The 21,192-nt window shown below is 38.0% G+C and overlaps 1 protein-coding gene across 2 annotated transcripts; it reads right to left on the bottom strand.

The window, feature by feature from the left end:
• Positions 1–10,389: 10,389 nt before the first annotated feature.
• LOC144051057 (COUP transcription factor 2-like) lies at positions 10,390–19,822 on the bottom strand. 2 transcript variants are annotated; one of them, XM_077564823.1, is made up of 3 exons: positions 19,132–19,822; positions 16,727–17,254; positions 10,390–12,560 (listed from the first exon to the last, which is right to left on the bottom strand). In XM_077564823.1, the coding sequence occupies exons 1-3, from the start codon at positions 19,571–19,573 to the stop codon at positions 12,286–12,288; spliced, it is 1,245 nt and encodes a 414-aa protein (XP_077420949.1). In that variant the 5' UTR covers positions 19,574–19,822; the 3' UTR covers positions 10,390–12,285. The 2 variants fall into 2 exon arrangements, with proteins under 2 accessions (XP_077420949.1, XP_077420950.1); XM_077564824.1 differs by having other exon boundaries at positions 16,727–17,251.
• Positions 19,823–21,192: the final 1,370 nt, after the last annotated feature.

The raw sequence follows: 21,192 nt of genomic DNA, 5'->3' as shown, positions 1-21,192 counted from the left end.
GACACAGACAAGGCTTAAGGCACATGTACGTTCAGTCACAAATAAACACTGTACTTGTAAACTCACCTTTTTTTCTCAAATAAAGCTAGAGTGAAAAATGAAATGTTTCAATTTTTAAGAATAAGGTCCTACTGTAATAAAGTTGTATTTTTTTTTAAGTCAAGGCAATTTACCATTACTAGACATTTTTAGTTTGAAAATGACCTGAGAAAACAAAACATGCGAATTTTATGAGACTAATATTAAGGAAAGAAAAATGTACAGCTCATGTAAAAGTTGTAACATAAGGCTACAAAACTATTGTGGTTTTTTTTAGGATAAAGGAGTAATATTAAAAGGAAAACATTGGAATTTTCAGAGAATTATGTTTAATTGACAATTTTTATTTCACGATAAAGTAATGGTAAAAGATAAAGTTGTAATTTATTGGGAAATCGTTGTATTATGAGAAGAAAAAAATAGAAAAGTCTATTATTCCAATTAAGGAAAGCGTCTGAATGTTTTGAGACTTAAATGGTGTCGCAATCTTACGAGAATGAATCTTTTTTTTTTAAATGAAAATTAAATCATAATATTACTAAGAAAATAATTTACGAGAAGGTTGTATAATCTATAAGAAAACTCATTTGGTGCAGGGAAACAACTTAATTTACGAGAATAAAGTCAAGGAAAACATGCATCACAATGATTTCGGAATATCACACCTTTTGTGGCATTGTGTGACGTCACACAGCACACACATGCACACAGGAAGCGATTTATGTAAAACGTCATTACCGCGCACGCACATGCTGGTTTTAATGAGCGGTAGGCCTACTTGGGGGTCCTGGGGTCCCGGCATCCCCCAGGGGTTCTCACTGGCGGGAACGACGTCACGTCATGGCGGCCCTCACGGTGACATCAAACGTTCCGATTCAGGCGCGCCCGAGGGTGCACAGCTGTGATTGACACACACCGGCAATGTATAGGTGACCTGTGCCCGCGCGCGTGCGCGTGTGCGTCACACACACCGTGCTTGTGCGCGCCCGCGTGCGTGTGTTGTGAAAGGCGTGCGATATAAAGGACTTTGAAGGCCATCCTGCGGGTAGGCCTTGACCCGTCCCCCATTCACGGTTGTCTTAATTGCCGCCAAGGACGTGTGAGTGTGGGGCTCGGTTCCCGTTGCCGTTCACCGCGTTCCTGATCCCCTTTTCTGGAGCGGCGTGAAAGGCCTTTGATCTCCTCCCTGATTGGCTTTCTTCCCTGCTGTCATCCCGGCGGCCATCTTGAGACGGCGGGCTTCTTTTCAGCGCGGCTTTTCTTTTGGCGGAGGTCAGCGGCGGGACGGGGACTCCTGGAAAATGGGTCTTTCTTTCCTTTCTTTTCTTTTCCGACGCAGAAGCTCGTCCAATTCCCAGAAGAAGAAGAAGACGGCAGACAAAGACGACCCTCTTGTCATCCCTCGGGATGAGATGTCACTCGCCGGACCCCGAGGTCACCGTCGACGGCTACCAGACGGCACAACACCCCCACCCACGAACCCAGCCCACCCGGAACGCAATTGCTTTGGAACCACAACAGTCAGAATTTTTCCTCAAGATGTCATTCCTCATGAGAATCTAGAAAAATTCTGTTGTTTGCATTAAATTGGCCACAGAGGTGACGACACTTGCTTAACGTGTTAATGTGCTTCAAGCGTGCGTGTGTGCGTGTGTGCGGTATTTGGCCTTTTGTCCGGCACAATTACCTTCAGCATTAGCGAGCGCTGCATGGCTCATCAATTAGACACCGGCGGTAACGTGATCCGATGATGAGAAATGCAGTGTTGGCACAAATTAGCTCCACTTTATTTAGCGAGCAAATAAAAAAAGGGGGGGGGGGTTATTCTTTTTAAAAACAAAAAACAAAACATTCAATCATTTGATGACATGACATGTAAAAAGTATTCTTTTGTCATTTGTTCGCCTGTTGTTCTGCCAGCGGCCTGTTGGTGGTCTCAAGTGTGTATGAAATGGAGGTGAGATTCCCCAGAGGAGGGAGCGAAAAAGAGCCGTCTCTCTCTCTCTCTCTCTCTCTCTGGATTTCAGATCTCCTGAAATGATCTCATGAAATCTTTGCTGAGGGGCCCCTGGTGTTAGGGTTTTAAACTCAAATCCTTGTTTAAAACCCTACTTTCAAAACCTAACCCTAGTTTAAAACCCTACTTTGAAACCCTAACCCTAGTTTAAAACCCTACTTTCAAACCCTAACGCTAGTTTAAAACCCTACTTTCAAACCCTAACCCTAGTTTAAAACCCCACTTTGAGACCCTAACCCTTGTTTAAAACACTACTTTGATACCCAAACTCTAGTTTGAAACCCTACTTTAAAACCCAAACTCTTGTTTAAAACCCTACTTTCAAACAGTAACACTAGTTTAAAACCCTAGTTTGAAACCCTAACCCTAGTTTAAAACCCTACTTTGTAACCCTAACCCTAGTTTAAAACCCTAGTTTGAAACCCTAACCCTAGTTTAAAACCCTAGTTTGAATCCTAACCCTAGTTTAAAACCCTACTTTGAAACCTTAACCCTAGTTTAAAACCCTACTTTGAAACCCTAACCCTAGTTTAAAACCCTACATTGAAACCCTAACCCTAGTTTAAAACCCCACTTTGAAACCCTAACCCTAGTTTAAAACCCTAGTTTGAAACCCTAACCCTAGTTTAAAACCCTACTTTGAAACCCTAACCCTAGTATAAAACCCTACTTTGAAACCCTAACCCTAGATTAAAACCCTAATTTGAAACCCTAACCCTAGTTTAAAACCCTAGTTTAAAACCCTTGTTTGAAACCCTAACCCTAGTTTAAAACCCTAGTTTGAAACCCTAACCCTAAATTAAAACCCTACTTTCAAACCCTTACCCTAGTTTAAAACCCTACTTTCAAATCCTAACCCTAGTTTAAAACCCTAGTTTCAAACCCTAACCCTAGTTTAAAACCCTAGTTTGAAACCCTAACCCTAGTTTAAAACCCTAATTTCAAACCCTAACCCTATATTAAAACCCTAGTTTGAAACCCTAACCCTAGTTTAAAACCCTACTTTGAAACCCTAACCCTAGTTTAAAACCCTAATTTGAAACCCTAACCCTAGTTTAAAACCCTAGTTTGAAACCCTAACCCTAGTTTAAAACCCTAATTTGAAACCCTAACCCTAGTTTAAAACCCTAGTTTAAAACCCTAGTTTGAAACCCTAACCCTAGTTTAAAACCCTAATTTGAAACCCTAACCCTAGTTTAAAACCCTAGTTTGAAACCCTAACCCTAGTTTAAAACCCTACTTTGAAACCCTAACCCTAGTTTAAAACCCTAATTTGAAACCCTAACCCTAGTTTAAAACCCTAGTTTGAAACCCTAACCCTAGTTTAAAACCCTACTTTGAAACCCTAACCCTAGTTTAAAACCCTACTTTGAAACCCTAACCCTAGTTTAAAACCCTACTTTCAAACCCTAACCCTAGTTTAAAACCCTACTTTCAAACCCTAACCCTAGTTTAAAACCCTAGTTTGAAACCCTAACCCTAGTTTAAAACCCTACTTTGAAACCCTAGTTTGAAACCCTAATTTGAAACCCTAACCCTAGTTTAAAACCCTAGTTTAAAACCCTAGTTTAAAACCCTAGTTTAAAACCCTACTTTGAAACCCTAACCCTAGTTTAAAACCCTACTTTGAAACCCTAACCCTAGTTTAAAACCCTACTTTGAAACCCTAACCCTAGTTTAAAACCCTAATTTCAAACCCTAACCCTAGTTTGAAACCCTAACCCTAGTTTAAAACCCTACTTTGAAACCCTAACCCTAGTTTAAAACCCTACTTTGAAACCCTAACCCTAGTTTAAAACCCTACTTTCAAACCCTAACCCTAGTTTAAAACCCTAGTTTGAAACCCTAACCCTAGTTTAAAACCCTACTTTGAAACCCTAGTTTGAAAACCTAACCCTATATTAAAACCCTAGTTTGAAACCCTAACCCTAGTTTAAAACCCTAATTTCAAACCCTAACCCTAGTTTGAAACCCTAACCCCAGTTTAAAACCCTAGTTTGAAACCCTAACCCTAGTTTAAAACCCTACTTTGTAACCCTAACCCTAGTTTAAAACCCTAGTTTGAAACCCTAACCCTAGTTTAAAACCCTAGTTTGAAACCCTAACCCTAGTTTAAAACCCTACTTTGAAACCCTAGTTTGAAACCCTACTTTGAAACCCTAACCCTAGTTTAAAACCCTAGTTTGAAACCCTAACCCTAGTTTAAAACCCTACTTTGTAACCCTAACCCTAGTTTGAAACCCTAGTTTGAAACCCTAACCCTAGTTTAAAACCCTAATTTGAAACCCTAACCCTAGTTTAAAACCCTACTTTGAAACCCTAACCCTAGTTTAAAAACCTAGTTTGAAACCCTAACCTAGTTTAAAACCCTAGTAGGGTTTCAAACTAGGGTTTTAAACTAGGGTTAGGGTTTCAAATTAGGGTTTGAAACTAGGGTTAGGGTTTCAAACTAGGGTTTTAAACTAGGGTTTAGGATTCAAATTAGGCTTTTAAACTAGGGCTTGGGTTTCAAAGTAGGGTTTTAAACAAGGGTTAGGGTTAGGTTAACCCTTACCTCATTTTCAACTCAACCAGGTTAGCAGTGGCATGACAAGTGTTCCCACGTGCTACTGAAGTGTATGATGGTGTTGCGGGTTCACGGCGCCATTGTGCACCTGTCACAATGGCAGATGAAGTTGTCAACCGCACCATGATTTCAATGTGACACGGACCCCCGCCCACCCGCAGATAATAAACACGTCGCCTCTCAAAGCGGGAGGGATCGCTCCCATTCAGCCTGAGGGTCCCCAGGGGCCCCTCTTTCTCACACATATGCCGCTGTGGTGGTGGCCTGCTTTTTATCTTCCTTCTCTCAGCACTGTAACAGCTCGACTTGAGTCATTTGGTCCGTGTATGCAGTCCCTGCTCATTTGAACCATGAAGACTGAAAAAAAACTAAGTCCAGGAGAAGAAGTCCAAGAAGCAAGTCCTTTGGTCCAAGTCTTCAGCTAGACCTTTAGCATGCTATTTGGTCCAAATACTATAACAATCTCATGCAGACTGACAGAAAGAATGTGTTAGCTTAAGCAGCTTATGCTAACCAAACTCAAATCAACTGTAACAAAGTATTTTACCAACACTAATCGTAGTCTCCGTGCTTCTACTATGGTTGTTTTAATGAATAAGTCTCGTTTAATGTGTCACAATTACGTCACAAGTCAAAATGGCGGTCTTACTTGGGGCAAATCAGTTCATTGAAAAGCATTAGACTTTTATTTGTGAGGATTATTTTGATTTCAAAATGTGAGGAAATGTCGGTTGACTACTATGACGGGCTGGTTTGTATGCTCATCTCAGGGAAAAACAATACAATACGCTGTTTGTTTTCACCACGTAAGGTGCTTCGCATTGCGGCAAAATCAGAAAGTGCCCGGATGTCCATTTGGTCTGTTGTATAATGAATATAGGCCGCTATTAGATGACATGGTCACGTCACACGACATCTTGATTGACAGGCTTACATGTCAATCAGACATTTGAATGTGATGAAGATGAAACAGTTGGGATTTGAAGGGTGACTGGGAAAAAAAAAAAAAAGATTTTGTGAATGCACCAATTTAGCTTCAGTGCATTTCACTCTCCTCTCTGCTTATATAAGCGATTACACTCGCTCTTACGTAACCTGCCCAAATACAGACAGACGTCTCGCCTTGCACGCTAGCATGAAACCTCGGACACACACACACACACACACACACACACACACACACACACACACACACACACACACACCTCAGTCATTCATTTGCATAAATAAAAATAAAGTATTTTTAAGACATGTTGTTATGACGAAGATAAATTGTAGAGGGCGCTCACACGCAGCAATCAAAAAAATTGTAATTTTCAAAATAAAATATTTAGTGCAAGGGTCAATTATTCACAAAAATGATGATAAAATGACAAAAAAAGCTAAATTAGGATTTTTAAAAAATGTAAAGTGATTTACATAACACATACCAAGTTTAGATAATTTATTTTTCAGATGTAGAGACTCAACTGATTTAAAACTAAACTAAATTTACTTACTTTATTTACTTAATTTTTTTTTTTTGTAATTAATGAAAAGTGATCATGGACAGAAAACACATTTTTTGATAAACAATACAATGAAGAAAAAAGTCTATTCCATAGAAATTTACAATCAATGTGATTATACAAAAAAAACGTCACAATGTAATTACAGTTTTAAAAAGAAATGAACTTTAATAATTGACTCTGAAGGGGGCGGGGCGGCGGCATTGCGCCCCTCCGCTGCCGGTGTGTCCACTTTTTCCATTCCAAGCAGTTAACCTCCAGGAATTCCACACTTCCGACCCACACGAGGTTACGGGGCGCTCAGGAGATTAAGAGGTCAAAGTTCACAGCACACAAACAATATGGTGCCGTCCTCAAAGGTGTCGCACGTGTCACATATTTCACATTGTTAACGTCCAATTTAAAAAAAATACATAAATAAAATACAAATCCCAAACACTCGCGGAAAAAACTGATTAAATTATCTGATTAAAAGAAAAACAGTTCCATTTGGACTTGCCTTTTTTATTTGTCATATATAAAAATATAACTTATACGTACAATGTTGCTGTTACAGAAAAGGCATATAACTTGTAACTTATATCATATATAATACATTCTGCATTTTCCATTTAAAATGTAATTGCTTTCAAAACACTAATTTGTGTTTTTTGATAAAACTAAAAAGTAAAATAATTCTCAAAATGTGCATTTCAAAATGTTTTGAGGTTGAGAGTTCATATCTTACATCTGCAGGGATTTGTTTTTCCTTTTTTTTTTAATTTTTTTTTTACTTTTTATCGAACATATGAAAAAACTTTTTTTTTATTGTTTAAAAAAAATAGAAGTAATAATGTTTTTCATTAAGCCATCCTTGAGTCAATCTTTCTTTTTGGTATTATATTTATTATTATTTATTTTTGTTCTTAGGCCTATTTCTTTTGAAATACTTTTTAAAAAATTAATTATTTAATTATTAAACTGAAAGTTTATGTCGTTAAAAGAATGTGTCTCAATCTACCCTTTTTTCCTTTTATCCAGCATGAATTAACCCAACTTATTTTTGTTCTTCTGATAAAACAAACAAACGAACAAAATGGCACGTTCATCATCAGCGAAATGTATATTATTTGTTAGTTTATTTTATTAGTATTTTATTACAGCAAACAACTTTCGATTCCTAAAAGGTTTTTTTATGCATGCATGTGCATGTTTTTAAAATTCGGAGCATTTTAACCAACCAGACACTTGGAGGGGGGAAAGCATTAACACAATCATTTGCATATCTTTCATATATAATCAACGTCCATCGTCCGGTGTGACTTGAGCGTCTTATAAATAATCAGGCGTGATTTTTGCCTCAGCACAACAACAACATTTCCTCGGGTCTCGGCCAGTCCGGAATCCACCTGAACGCATCACGTTGTCACGGCAACCGAGAGAATCTTTACATTGACAGCAACTTTGAAAGACAGTCTTGGGCCTCAACTTCATTGTCAATGCTCATTTTCCTGCTAGTTTGAGTCCATAAACAATGCATGCAAATTTAGTGTAATAATAGTAATAATAATAAGACTAAGGACAGGTAGTTCTGTAAATTCTGTAATAAAACTAATAAGCAATCAAACGATTCTGTAAATTGTCATTATGCAACTATATTTTTTTATCATAAATTGAAATTCTAATCTCATTAAATTTCCATGTTAAATTTGAGTATATTTTGAATGTTTGGTACGACTTTAAAAAGTCTGTATTTCCACTTTTACTTTGAACTGTACTGAAAGATTTGAATTTTGCACTTTTTACATTCCGAAGTATTGTTGGAGGGGAGCTATTCTTAAACAACTAAATTGCTTTATATTCAAAATAAACACACATTTGTATTAATTTGTTAATGCTTGTATTGCCTAACAATGAAACTAAAATGTAGATTTTTTTTCAGTTATGGTAAATAAATCAACAAATCAATAAATAGATAGATAAATAAATAAATAAACAATCGATTTAAAAGCACAAGGTCAACCTTAATTTTTAAGGTCCAAATAAATGACTTCATTATTTTCGTTTCTTTTGGATGTCGGTTTGCTCCATTTTCCCATCATATTTGTTAAATTCGAATTACAATTTTCTGCTTTCTATTTGACGGAAAGGTCACGTATCAATTCAAGTTAAACAGTCATTCATCTGACGTAATATAATCAATGTCATTGATGTTATGCATCGATCATTATACCAGTTAGCCAAATATACATTGTTATAGTTGTTATATGTCCTAATGCCGTTTTGAAAATGCCGTTTAAAAACCTAATTAATGTCACGTTTAAAACTAATTAAAACCATATTACTTCCTTTTTTTACTTGAAAAAACGAGTGCAAGTTTGTCTTTATGTGAAAACTGTGAAAAATCACATCAGGAGACGCAAAAGTGCAGGACGAATACGACGTGATCTGATTGGTTCAAATCGCTCCCTCTTCTGCCATCTGATTGGCTGCTCACAATAGTAGCCTATACACACACCAGAGCGGCTTTCTTTTTCTTCTGATTGGTTTAAATCGCTCCCTCTTCTGCCATCTGATTGGCTGCTCGCAATAGTAGCCTATACACACACCAGAGCAGCTTTCTTTTTCTTCCAAAAGGGCATTTGAACGTCTCACCTCCACAGCATCAACACTTGTGGTAACCCCACCCCGCGGTGCGTGTTGGCCCCTTTGGCCCCGGACCCCTCCAGTGGATCCTCAGCGTCATGCTCCTCAGGCTAAAGCGGAGTGACAAGAGCCCCCCACGGGGGGCCCTCATTACGTCCCCCAAGCGAAGAAGCGGTTTAATCCGCGCGCGCGCACACACCCACACACACGCGCTCGCATGCACACTTACTAGACTTAAACATATTAAAAATATAACCATATTAAAAATATCTACTGAATTAGTATTACTTAACTTTTAAAATTAATTAATTCAAAATTTTGATCCTGTTGGTGCTGTAAATAAATACTACTGTAGTTGGCATTATAGTTTCTAGCTAGCTAGCTAGCTGGGGAGTTGTCTCTCTGCTGCTAACTCCCTTCGTTTGTTGCCCTGACAGAGTGATGGAGCTAGCTAGCTAGCTAGCTAGCTAGCTAGGGGAAGGGGGGGGGGGGGTTGCCTCGCCTGTGCTAACTCCCTTCGTTTGTTGTCCCGACAGAGTGAGAGGCACGGAGCAAAGTAACAACAGAGGTGTTGATACATTACCGAGATGAGTTTCATTGTCGGTATTGCACAGTGCAGTGTCATTTAATTAATGCTCATTAGCTGGCTAACAGGCGGCACGGTGAATCACTGGTTAGCACTTCCGCCTCGCAGTGCAGAGGACGTGAGAGATTTGCTAATCGCTTTTTCAATTTCATGGTAAAGTGCGGTTTGGGGTAATGACAAAGTTGTTCAGGTTATAGAGCAACAAAGCAGCCTCTGACTATCATACCACCATGTTTGACTTTGGTAATATGTTCTTTTTCTGTCATGCCGCGTTACATTTATCTTCAAAAAGTTCAACTTTCGTCTCCCCGGTACATAGAATATTCTCCCAAGAGTCTTGGCAATCATTCAAATGTTTTATTATTATTATTATTGTTTGATTGTTTAGGCAAGGGAGGCTTGACGTTCTTCAGATGTTGTCCTCGGTTCCTTTGTGCCTTAGTTGAACTTCATTGAGAGTTTTTGACCGACTTCACTTTGTAAGATTTATTTGGGTGTTTTTTTTTTTTAATTGAACAGATCTAAAGATAATCAGACTCGGGTGGGGTCAGTGTTAATTATGTCAGCTTTTCAGCATAACATACGCATACACACACACACACACACACACACACACACACATAGAAACATGACTTATTACAAGTGTCAAAATCAATCAAATACACTTTATTATCATTATTATTATTTTGTTGTATAAATCTTGAGTTAGAATTTAACACAGGAGAAATATTTTATCAAACAAATATGCTTTCACAGTTTATCAGTGCTTGTCCAAAAAGTGCACGCACGCACACCCACACACACACACACACACACACACACACACACACACACACACACACACACACACACACACACAGCAATGTCATTACTTTTTTGTTTAAATAACTAAAAGTCTCTAGATGACATTTTTACACATCATACAAGCCATGGTAATAATACAATACAAGAAAATGATATTATACTGCAGTATTATAAATTAATATATATATATATATATATATATATATATATATATATATATATATATATATATATATATAAAAATTGTAACCAACTATCTTCATGTCTGGTGTGAAGGATTCCTCAAAATTAAATATATATTTTTAATTCTAATATATTAAAGACTTTTCAGGGTGACTCCTTTCATTTAATCAGTAATTGGAAATAATCTAACTTTTTTTCAATTAATGCATGGAATTGTTATGATAACATCATCAGAATTTCAATTGATTTGATTTCTTTTCATCTTTTTGCACGTTTGCATGGAAATGTTTGCATTTTGCCGATTGTCAAAATGTCTACAAAATGTCTAAGTAACCCAATTGACAGGTTGAACCACAAAATGTAAAAAAAAAAAAAAAGTAAATTTGAGAGAATATTTGCATGTTGTGACAACATCAAGTCAAAATTAGAAATGATACATTTGGTTGAAAAATGGAAAGTAAAAATGTTTGTTATTGCTGTTAAGAAAATACACACCGGAGTAATCGCTGTCCAATTAAAATATGCTATCTGTATATTGTGTTTTGTTTATTTTTTCGACCCCCCCCCCCAATAACTTTGACAATGTAAATAAAAACACAATTATGAATAAATAAAAATATAAAAGTAACAAAATGTTTGCTTTTATACACTCTTAATGCATTCTAGCTGACAGTCGAGCTAATAGCTAACATTAGCACGAAGCTTGTGCGTGCTTTTTGTGTGAACTTTTACTTTTTAAAAATTGGCCTAGTCCATACCTAAAAAAAAAAGTGCCACTTCTGTAAAATAACAAAAATAACATATTGACAAAAACACAACAAAAAAATATCATGAAAAAGCCCTGCTGCCTTTTTAAAACGTTGAAAAAATGACAACTATGATAAATATACACACACACAGGGGCAATACATATTTTACAACACTGCAAAAAAAATGTCCAGTAATCTCAAAAAAGGGAAAGTTTGTTGGGAGCAACAGACATGGCGGGGTCATTTATTTATTTATTTTTCATTTTGAACCACAATACAGATAAAAGATGCACACAAAGCGCTAATTTGTAGCCAAGTACGTGAATGGTTTTCAAAATGAGCGCACCTTTTCTAGAAAGATAAGATGAAAGTGATGTTGTGCTCCATTTGCTTGCCCCCATGACCCGAATTCTTCATGTAAACAATATTAACTCATTCACTGCCATTGACGGCTATAGACGTCAAAAAATCATTTAAACTATTTCTATTAGTGTAACATTTTCCCCACTTTTGTTAACACGAGTATGAAAACCTAGAAAAAAATATTGTACATTCAGAACAGATATAAGATTTGTGATTAATCGTGAGTTAACTAGTGAAGTCATCCGATTGATTACGATTAATAATTTTAATCGCCTTGAAGCCCCAAATTTTTAATAATCTTTTCTTAAAAGAAGAATAATAATAATTGCATGACTTCAATAGTTTACTCACAAATGTAATATCTGTTCTAAATGTACAATAAAAAAAAATCTGTGTTTTCATACTCTTGTTAACAAAAGTGGGGGAAAAAATGTTAAACTAATAGAAATTGTTCAAATGAATTTTTGACACCTATAGCCGTCAATGGCAGTGAATGAGTTAAACCCACAAATCAATATTTTGTGTACATTTTTTGTACCACAGTAAAATGCAGCCCTAAAATGAATAGAGAAAGAAACAAAAATTTGGTTTGCCTAAATTAGCTGTTTATGTCATAAATTTGTCAGAAACTTTGAAAATGGAAAAAAAGCAGCTAGCTAAATTTGTGAAAAGCTAATTAGCACAGGGGAAGGTTAAAGTAGTGTTTTGTGGCTACAAATAAGCATTTTAAGCACATGTTATATCTATGTTGTGTTTCCCGAATGTCATGTCTGAGGCTGTGCAAGTTTGTCCCGAAGAAGACGATTTTACCTCAGCTCAGTCGCCCTCCCTGCCACAGGGGGGCGCTACTGCACGGGCACATAAGGCCAGTTGAAGCTGCCGCCTGACAGTAGCATGTCGCGGATGAGCGTCTCGATGGGCGTCTTGCCCACCAGGCGCACGAAGAAGAGCTGCTCGATGACGGCCGACGACACGGAGCGCAGAGACGGAAGACGCAGCAGCAGGCGGCCGAAGCGGCTGGGCTGGTTCGGGTACTGGCTGCGCACGTACTCCTCCAGCGCGCATTGTGACTTCTCCTGAAGACCCTCCACGTGCGCCGTGTCCGACAGGCCGCACGCGTCTGGTCAAGACGGGAACCGGAAGTGGAATCGGGAAAAGAGAAAGAATAATGTCGAAATCTTGTGACATCATCAAGCAAAATACGTTTAAAGTCGAGTTGACTGTTCGGAGTAAATCTGGCTCGACAAAATGGAATGCGCAAAACTGTCAATTTTTTGGGACGAAAAGTTTTTATGTCGAGTTTAACAATGGCGATTTGCAAATCGGTGAGGGTTTGCTACATGTACAGCATTCATTAAAAATGTGCCTCTAACTAAATCATTAACATTCAAACCTAGCTAGACTTATCTTTAAACTATTTTTAGGCACTTTTGCAACACTTATTTATTAAAAAATGAGGTCACATGAACAAAGTCAAGCAAAACATCAGCGTTTAAACCAGCATCCTTTAATAAGCCAACAATCTTGTTAAACTTCATTTAAATCAGTATCTCTGCTTTGTATTTGTCTTTTTCCAATTCTAATTAGCCATAAATGAAACTTACGAAAACTTAGTTCACCACCTTAATTACAAGCAGTGTCAATAAATCCGAATCACAATCTTCAAGTGAATTAATAATTTAGGGAAAAAATTAATAATTAAAAATTCCAAAAATGTCAGAGTCCAACTTTTTAAGTTGTCAGAAAAAGAGAGACAAAAGGTAGATGAAGGTTTTAAAAAGATCTTAAAAAGTAAAAAAAAAACTGACCATAAATGTCCAAAAAGAAAACGCAGAAATTTACCATAAAATGTCCATGAAATTGCCAAAAATGTCAGAGAATTGAATTATAAAAAGGCTACAAAAATATTCAAAGTAACTATCAATTGTCCAAATTAAAGATGAAAGGCAGAACATGAGCATAAAATGTACACCAAAAAAGTCAGAAAACTGTTTTTTTTAAGGTAGACAAAAAACATTTTTAAAAGTAATTAATTACAAAATGTCCAAAGACAAGAAGAAAACCCGAAAATTATCATAAAATGTACACAAAATTTCCAAAACAGCCATTAAAAAAAGGCAGAAAATAAAATGTTTAAAAAGTAACCATGAAATGTCCAAAAACAAAAGAAGAAATTCAGAAAATGACCATGAAATGTCCACAAAATTGCCAATATATCAGAAAATTGCTAGCAAAAAAGGGAGAAAAACAACTTAAAAAATAGCCATAAAATGTACAAAAAAAGGAAGACAAGAGGCAGAAAACTACCATATGTCAATACATTTGCACAAAATGTCAGAAATGTTGTCAGAAAGGCAGGAAAAAGTAAAAAAAATGCATGAAAAACAAAGTATGAAAAACTACAATAATAATAATAATAAATCCAAAAAAACAGAAGACGAAAGGAAAGAACGAATCTCTACGTATTCAATGCTGCATATTTTGCGTTATGGTGCAGCTCTAATTAGCTCTTGGGCCTTCAGTACATTAGACTAACACTAACACACTGTTTCCTTCATCACAACGTTGAAATGTTTTGCGGCTCCAGACAGATTTTTTTTTGTTATTCATTTGGCCTAAAAGTTAGCAACATCTTTAGCTTCTACTTTTGTTATTGTTTGTGCTTTGTTGGTTGTTTCTATATTTTTAAGACTATATTCAATCAATCAATCACTTAGGATAGTTGTAATCAGTAATTATTGAAAAAAAAAGTGTGTTTATTTGCACACATAAGCCTTTGATTCTGTAATACTTCCTCCCATTTCATTATTTGATTGATTTTCATTCAAATAATAAAACTTGGCAACGCAATTTCATCTTGGTGAGTGGATTGAAATGTCAAATCAAATATGACTTCTGCTCACAACTCATCAAAATCAGACTTTCAAAAAAAAAAAGATAGGAGGGCATCAAACTAAACTACACAGGAATGCCTTAACGAGTGTGTGACTTCACGAGATCAACAGCACACGAACGTACGAGACGACAAATCTGCAAGCTGCCGCCCAGATAAACATCCAGCTCGACCTCGTTTGACCCGCTCGCTCGGCACGCCACCGCCAAGATGGCCGCCGTCAAATGTAGGACAGCGCGCCGCAACATGGCAGCTGCGCAAGCGTTCGCGAACGCTGACATGTGTCCCGTTATGATGACACGTGGACACGCCCACTCATGCGGATGCCAACGCAAGCACACGAGAACCACAAGCCAAACAAGAAATATTACCTTCAAACCATTTGAGCACTAATCACATTGAATCTACTAATATGCCACAAAATAATGTTTTCAATGTGCCAAAAACAACACATAAACAGTATATGCCATAACAATAGTTAATACCAAATATGGCCCCACAAAAAAATTCAGTAGACATATCTTATTATTAAACCACTACAACATCCTTCACAGTTTAAACATAAACACTGCCCTTAAATATATAAAAAAAAAAACTAAATACAGTAGCATTCAATTAAAATATATTGCACATAAAAGTTATTAAAAAAATGCATCTAAAAGATTACATGCAAACATATTGTAGTTAAAAGTTAAATACAACCATACTCCACTGAACAAATGCACTGTACTGCTTTTAAAACACTTTTAAGACACTATAACAATCTGCACAATTTGAACAATTTATTCAGCGATTTTTTTCACGTGCCAATAGAGGGAGAAAACCTACCAAAATTTGATCATCGCTGCCTCAAAACATCCCTGAACACTAAATAGAATTTAAATGTACCACACTGTAAAACAGCACTGAAATATATCAACACTATAACACTTGGAATAGCAAAGAAAAATATTTTGTAGGCAGGGAATGGACATAACCTACCATTGACAAAATAATGAGAGTACTTTTTAAAAATGCTACATTAAAGAGCAAAAATATAATAAATGAATGAATGTTTTATATTATTATTTTCAACTGTAATTAAAAAGTGAATACGTAGTCAATTAAAGCATTGGGCTTTTTATAATAGTGCTTTTTTAAGAAGCAATATGATAGTGACGTATATGGGTTTGATTCCCCTTCCGCACTCCATAATTAATGCAGAGTTGGTTCTTTTCTCCATGTCAGATGAAATGCAGCGTGTCCCTTTAAGGGCGGCCATGTTCAACCGGGTCAAGTGAGGTGACTGAGCTGACTGAACCTCTTACATAAGATACTGCTGCTTGTTGTAAATAGTAGTTATACATTGTTTATCCAGTGAAAGTCCTCTTATTTCTAATTTTTAAATTTATATATATGTATATATTAATATAATTACAAATTATATTTTATTTATATTTATATTATAATTCTATTTATAATTATAAATATTTTGAAAGATCAATGTATCGTTTTAGGTCACACACTGACTTCCTACGAGTCAAATTTGTCTTGGTGAAGTCACAAGAAGTGAGGGTTGATGGGCTGGAGACTATTTTTGACCCTGCTAGCATGTCATCTCTGTTTTTCTTTGAAAGATGATATATGTCACTATGAAAACAATGGCAAATATTTCCAGGTTGTTGTAAATTAGTTTTATTTTAATTTGGAAAACCTTATAGTACCAAAGAGTATTTGTCACAACACCAGGATACGAAAAAGTTTAAAATGTTGTAACGTACGGAATGCCGTTTGAATGTATTTCTTAAAAAAAAAAAAAATAATAATATATTATTTTTTTAAATCCCCATAATGCAACGGGGTAATGCCACAATTGCGCATGCGGAAGTCAATACTAAGTGGCATTATGGGAAAAAATATATGTTTGGCATTTAGCCTACATTTTATCAATACGTTCGAACGAATTTACCAATACAATATGTTCAAAAACTTGACCAATATGTTAGAAAAACTTTACCAATACGTTCAAATAACGTTACCAATATGCTCAAATGACTTGATCAATAATGTAGCAACCCTTTTAGATTGGGTAGTTTCCCATGGTCTGGATGGGCCTTGAAGGCAACACAGACTTTTGTTTTTAGCTACTGGCACGTTAGCAAGCTGTTGTGTTCTGAGCTGTGGTTACATTTACAGTAACTTGCAAATTGTCATTAAATAGTTAGTTCTACGCTTGGCCTGATTATTTCACCAACGCTACAATCTAATCAAACAACTTATGATCAAACAACTTTGCAGTACATTGGAACGACATAGCCCAGTCAAGCTAAGTGTCACGTTATATCGAGATAAGTGATCAGATGGAATTGTGATCTTTACGAGGTCACCCGGCGGTGGGCGACGACGTCACGTACCTGTGGTGAAGAGCACAACGGCTTTGAGACACGAGTACTCCGCCGAGTCCACGTGCAGCGTCTTGAGCTTCTCCACCTGCTCCTGGAAGACCCGGATGTGGTCCATGAAGGCCACTACGCGCTCCGCCGACATTGGGGCGGCGTGCAGTCCTGCGGCGGCCAGCAGGGGCGCCACATGCACCGGCATGGCGCACTGCGCCGCGTTAAGCACGAACAGCTCGCTCCAGGTGAGCCGCAGCAGAGCCACCTGGTCGGACACCTGCAGGTCGGGGAAGAAGGGGATGTTGCGGGCCCACTCCACGGCGCTGAACAGCATGCGCGCCGCCAGCTCGCAGATGTTCTCGATGCCAATCGCGCCGCCGCCCGGCAGGCACTGCGAGCCGAAGCGTGACGTGGCGTAGGGCTCGGCCCGCAGCAGCAGCGAGATGTAGCCGGACAGGTAAGAGTGGCACTGGAGGGGCTCCCCGGTGCTCAGCGAGAACTGGCCGTGGAACGACTGCGCCGGGGGGAGGCGGCCTCGCTGCACTGCTGGAAAATAAATATATAAACAAACAATTCAATCCATAAAAAAATCAATCAATAAACACATACAAATGAAAAGTGTCATCATAAAAGAAATACAATCAAGTGTAACACATAAAATAGGCCTACTAAATACATCAGAATCGCAATAAAAAGACAACCACAACAGTTCACATCACTATGTGTGGTTCATATAAGCCATAAATGTGTTGTAACGACACTAAATTTGTGTTGTAACGACACTAAATTTATATATTATTATAAAGATGCCATAAAACCAAACAGAGACTTGAAAAAAGGCAGGGGATTAAAGGGTTGCGGATCGCGTGCGAGCCTCTCCGCCGTCACGCCAGAGGGGGGTTTGGAGAGGTGCTAAATTTAGGACTGGCTGTCTTCTTGGCGTCCCGGTTGGTTTCACCCCCCCCATACGCACGCGGAGACCCAAGCCCCTCCTCCTCAACTCCCAGCCTGAAACTTTGGATGCACCCATACGCACTAATATCGACTCGTTTCATCTGGATGCCATCCAGAATTGTTTTTAGGGGCCCGATTCCGATTTTGTGGGGGGTATTGTTTGAGTGTCGTTTACACACACGCACGCTCGTTGTTTGTTGTTGTTGTTGTTGTTTTGGGGGTGGCGTCTTTTTTTCTAACTTTTCAGGTCATTTTCACTGCTTCCATTCTGGACTGTACGAGGATTTGTTTACATTGGTGTGATTCGGCTCAAAAGGACACACACACACACACTCACACACAGACACAGGTGTTGATATACAATGTATATATATATATATATATATATAAATGTTTTAAAACCTTGATGTCTAAAATATGTACTTATAAATATTTAATAATACTGTATATCTTCTTTCGTCATTGGTTGACTGATATAAATCACATGGTTCTCCATTGCCTTATGGCGTCCATTTTGACTGAGATTAAATGTAGTTCCTTTTCATGTAACCTACTATATATATATATATATATATATATATATATCACTTTTGTATTTTTTTATTCCAGTTTATCAATTGTTTAATTGCTCATGAAACGTCAGTATTATAAACAATACAATGTAAAATGCATTGTATTACAATGACCAATTTGTGCAGTCGTTTATAAGCCCTGCACTGGAAAAAGGCTCATTTCGGGGATTTTATTGAATATCAACTTTTTAAATGTATAACGCGTAAAAAAATTTGACTTGAGTTGCGTATTTATTTTTTTTAAAGAAACACAAAAAATGGCACATTATTTTTTTCCAAATTGTAAATAAATGTGAATGTCACTCTATTTTAAATTAAAACAATGTTTGAAGTTGAACGTTAAAGGAATGTTAGTTGGAATGAAGTAAAATTTCCTCTTGTGGGATTACAAAAAAATAAAAGCATCACAATTGTTATTTAAAAAAATGGTAGATAGGCCTACCACACAGTAAAAAAAATTTTTTTTTGCAAGATGAGATTTTTTTTCTGTTTAACTGCTTAGCTGCATATTGACATATACAACCAATTTAAATCTATATTGGTGTTAGCATGTTCCATAAACACAAGGTAAAAAATAGTTTGAATCGATCAAGAAATGTGGAAGGATGTAAATATGTAAAATGACTGCGTTCATGTTGTAATGTTGTCTTGGAATATTAAATACTGATCATTTTAGGGACGTTGAAGTTGTCGAAATGTGGAACACAGCCTAAGGCCAAATGTGGGTATTTAAGAGAATATAATAAATAAAAGGCCTACTTCTCAAGGTCATGAATCGAACATTTTGAGGTGGAATGATTTGAATTGACTGACAAATGTGGAAGGAGAAACCGCGAAATTGACGTAACAATACCGATCAAGAATTTGTGGGCAGCCAAACCCTGTAATGTGTCGTACCTTCCCTCCTCATGCCCACTTTCAGGCACTTCTTGAGCCGGCAGTACTGGCACTGGTTGCGATGGTGCTGGTCGACCGGGCAGGTTCGGCTGGCCCGGCAGGTGTAGCTCAGGTTTCGGCGCACGCTGCGCTTGAAGAAGCTTTTGCAGCCCTCGCAGGTGAACTGGCCGTAGTGTTTGCCGCTCGACTTGTCCCCGCACACGATGCACTCGATGTGCGCGCTCGCCTGCTTGTCCGACGACGACGAGGACGACGAAGAAGAACTGTTGGCGGCGGCGGTGGTCGCGGGGGTGGGTGGAGCCGCAGCGGGGGGCATTTCCAGGGAGGCCGCCGGCGGCGGGTTCATGTGCACCGGCAGAGCCAAGGGAGCAACGTGCGACGCCGGGGAAGAGAGCGTCCCCTCCTCGGGGTTCCTCCACGCCACCATCGCCATGTCCGTCATAAACTTCCCCAGCTCCTCACTCGTTTTTTCTTTTTCTTTCTTTTTTTTTTGTCACTAGAAGGAAAGTGACAATAAATCTCGCATGACAAAAGAAGATGAGCGTGTGTGGAGACCACCCAACAGGTTTATCCTATGTAGAAAAAATTAGAATAAACAAATAAATCCACGTCCAGGTCCTCCAGGCTCTCCAGGCAGCCCTTGCTCCCCCCAAAAGTCCCCGCAAAGAAGAAGAGAGGAAGATCACGCGTGTCGGTCTAATGGGTCTGATGATGTTTTTTGGCTCCGGGACTGAAGAGGACAGGGAGGGGGTGTGACATCATCAGCAGTGACGTGTTGAAGAGGCGTGGTCAAAGCGAGAGGGGAGACCAGTGTGCTCTTCACTATGCAACAGTAGTAGCATGACGCCCCCTGGTGCTAACAAGGAGTAATACATGACACGATGCCCCCACTGCGAATGCTGGGAAGGGTTTTAGAATGTTTTTAAAATGGTGACAGTTCGACCCCAGAGTAGATTTGGTTCAAATTCATAAAAGGAAATAATGGATATAACATGTTCCGGGGTCAAAATGTCACCATAAGAAATGATCTATATAGGCAAAGGTTTCAAAACAGTGTAAAAATATAAATATTAATAATGTCCCAGAAAAAGAAGAAAAAAAGATGGACGCTTTCTTGTTCACTCTGAAAAGAGAATTGAACCAATGTAAGATTACAAATTAAATTGTTGGCCAATTAAAAAAATGCTTCAATTGGTAACACACGATTTAATTAAATTAATCCAAAGGGAATATATTAATTATGGTTTTAATTATAATATAAAATAATCCAATGTTAATTCAAACTGAATATATTACGTTTATTGAGCTCATAATTAATTAAACTTAATATACTCACTTTGGATTAACTTAATTCAATCGTGTGTTACCAATTGAAGCAATTTTTTAAAAGTTGGCCAACAATTCAATTTGTAATCTGTAACATTTCTCTTTTTTTAGAGTGGAAGATGCAATCATCTTGTCCTCAGAAGCCGCCATGTGTCATGTGTAAATGCTGTTCGACTTATTGCTAAAAAAAACGGCCTCGGGTCTTGCGTCCAGACAGAGAGACATGGAAAGAAGATGTGGTTGTGGTGTGTGGCTGGGAGGTTCCTGGGGTACGTGTGCTGCGTTAAAAGGGAAAGAGATGAGCCGCCGCAATTGGCTGTTCACACCCACAACGGTGCAAAATTTAGAGGACTTGTTGACGTCAAGCTAGTGCATCTGCGAAAATACCAAAACCCAGTTTAGGTTGCCCCCGCATAGGTTTTGACCTCTTTTTCCTTCTCAGTTGTCCAGTTTTTTTTTTATATAGGCACAAACAACTAATAAGAGCAATTCAACATATGTGTGAGTAGATGAAATGTGTGAGCATTTTCATGTGTTTGCGTGAGTGATTTTCGTTGATTAGATGCGCTGTGATATTGAAGGGTTCCAAGCGAAGCGGATTTTTGAACGTCTGTCCTGAAAGTTTTGGATGGGCTGTCGGCACTGACGCAATCGGACAGGTGCCACCAAGGCCACTGGGCACGAATGACATAGGTGATTTTCAAGGTCACTGAGCAGCAGTGAGCGTGATTCGCA

Source organism: Vanacampus margaritifer, chromosome 4 (assembly GCF_051991255.1).
Source record: "Vanacampus margaritifer isolate UIUO_Vmar chromosome 4, RoL_Vmar_1.0, whole genome shotgun sequence".
NCBI lineage: Eukaryota > Metazoa > Chordata > Actinopteri > Syngnathiformes > Syngnathidae > Vanacampus > Vanacampus margaritifer.
Note: the sequence above shows the minus strand (reverse complement) of the source record. Positions and strands in the feature narration are given on the sequence as shown.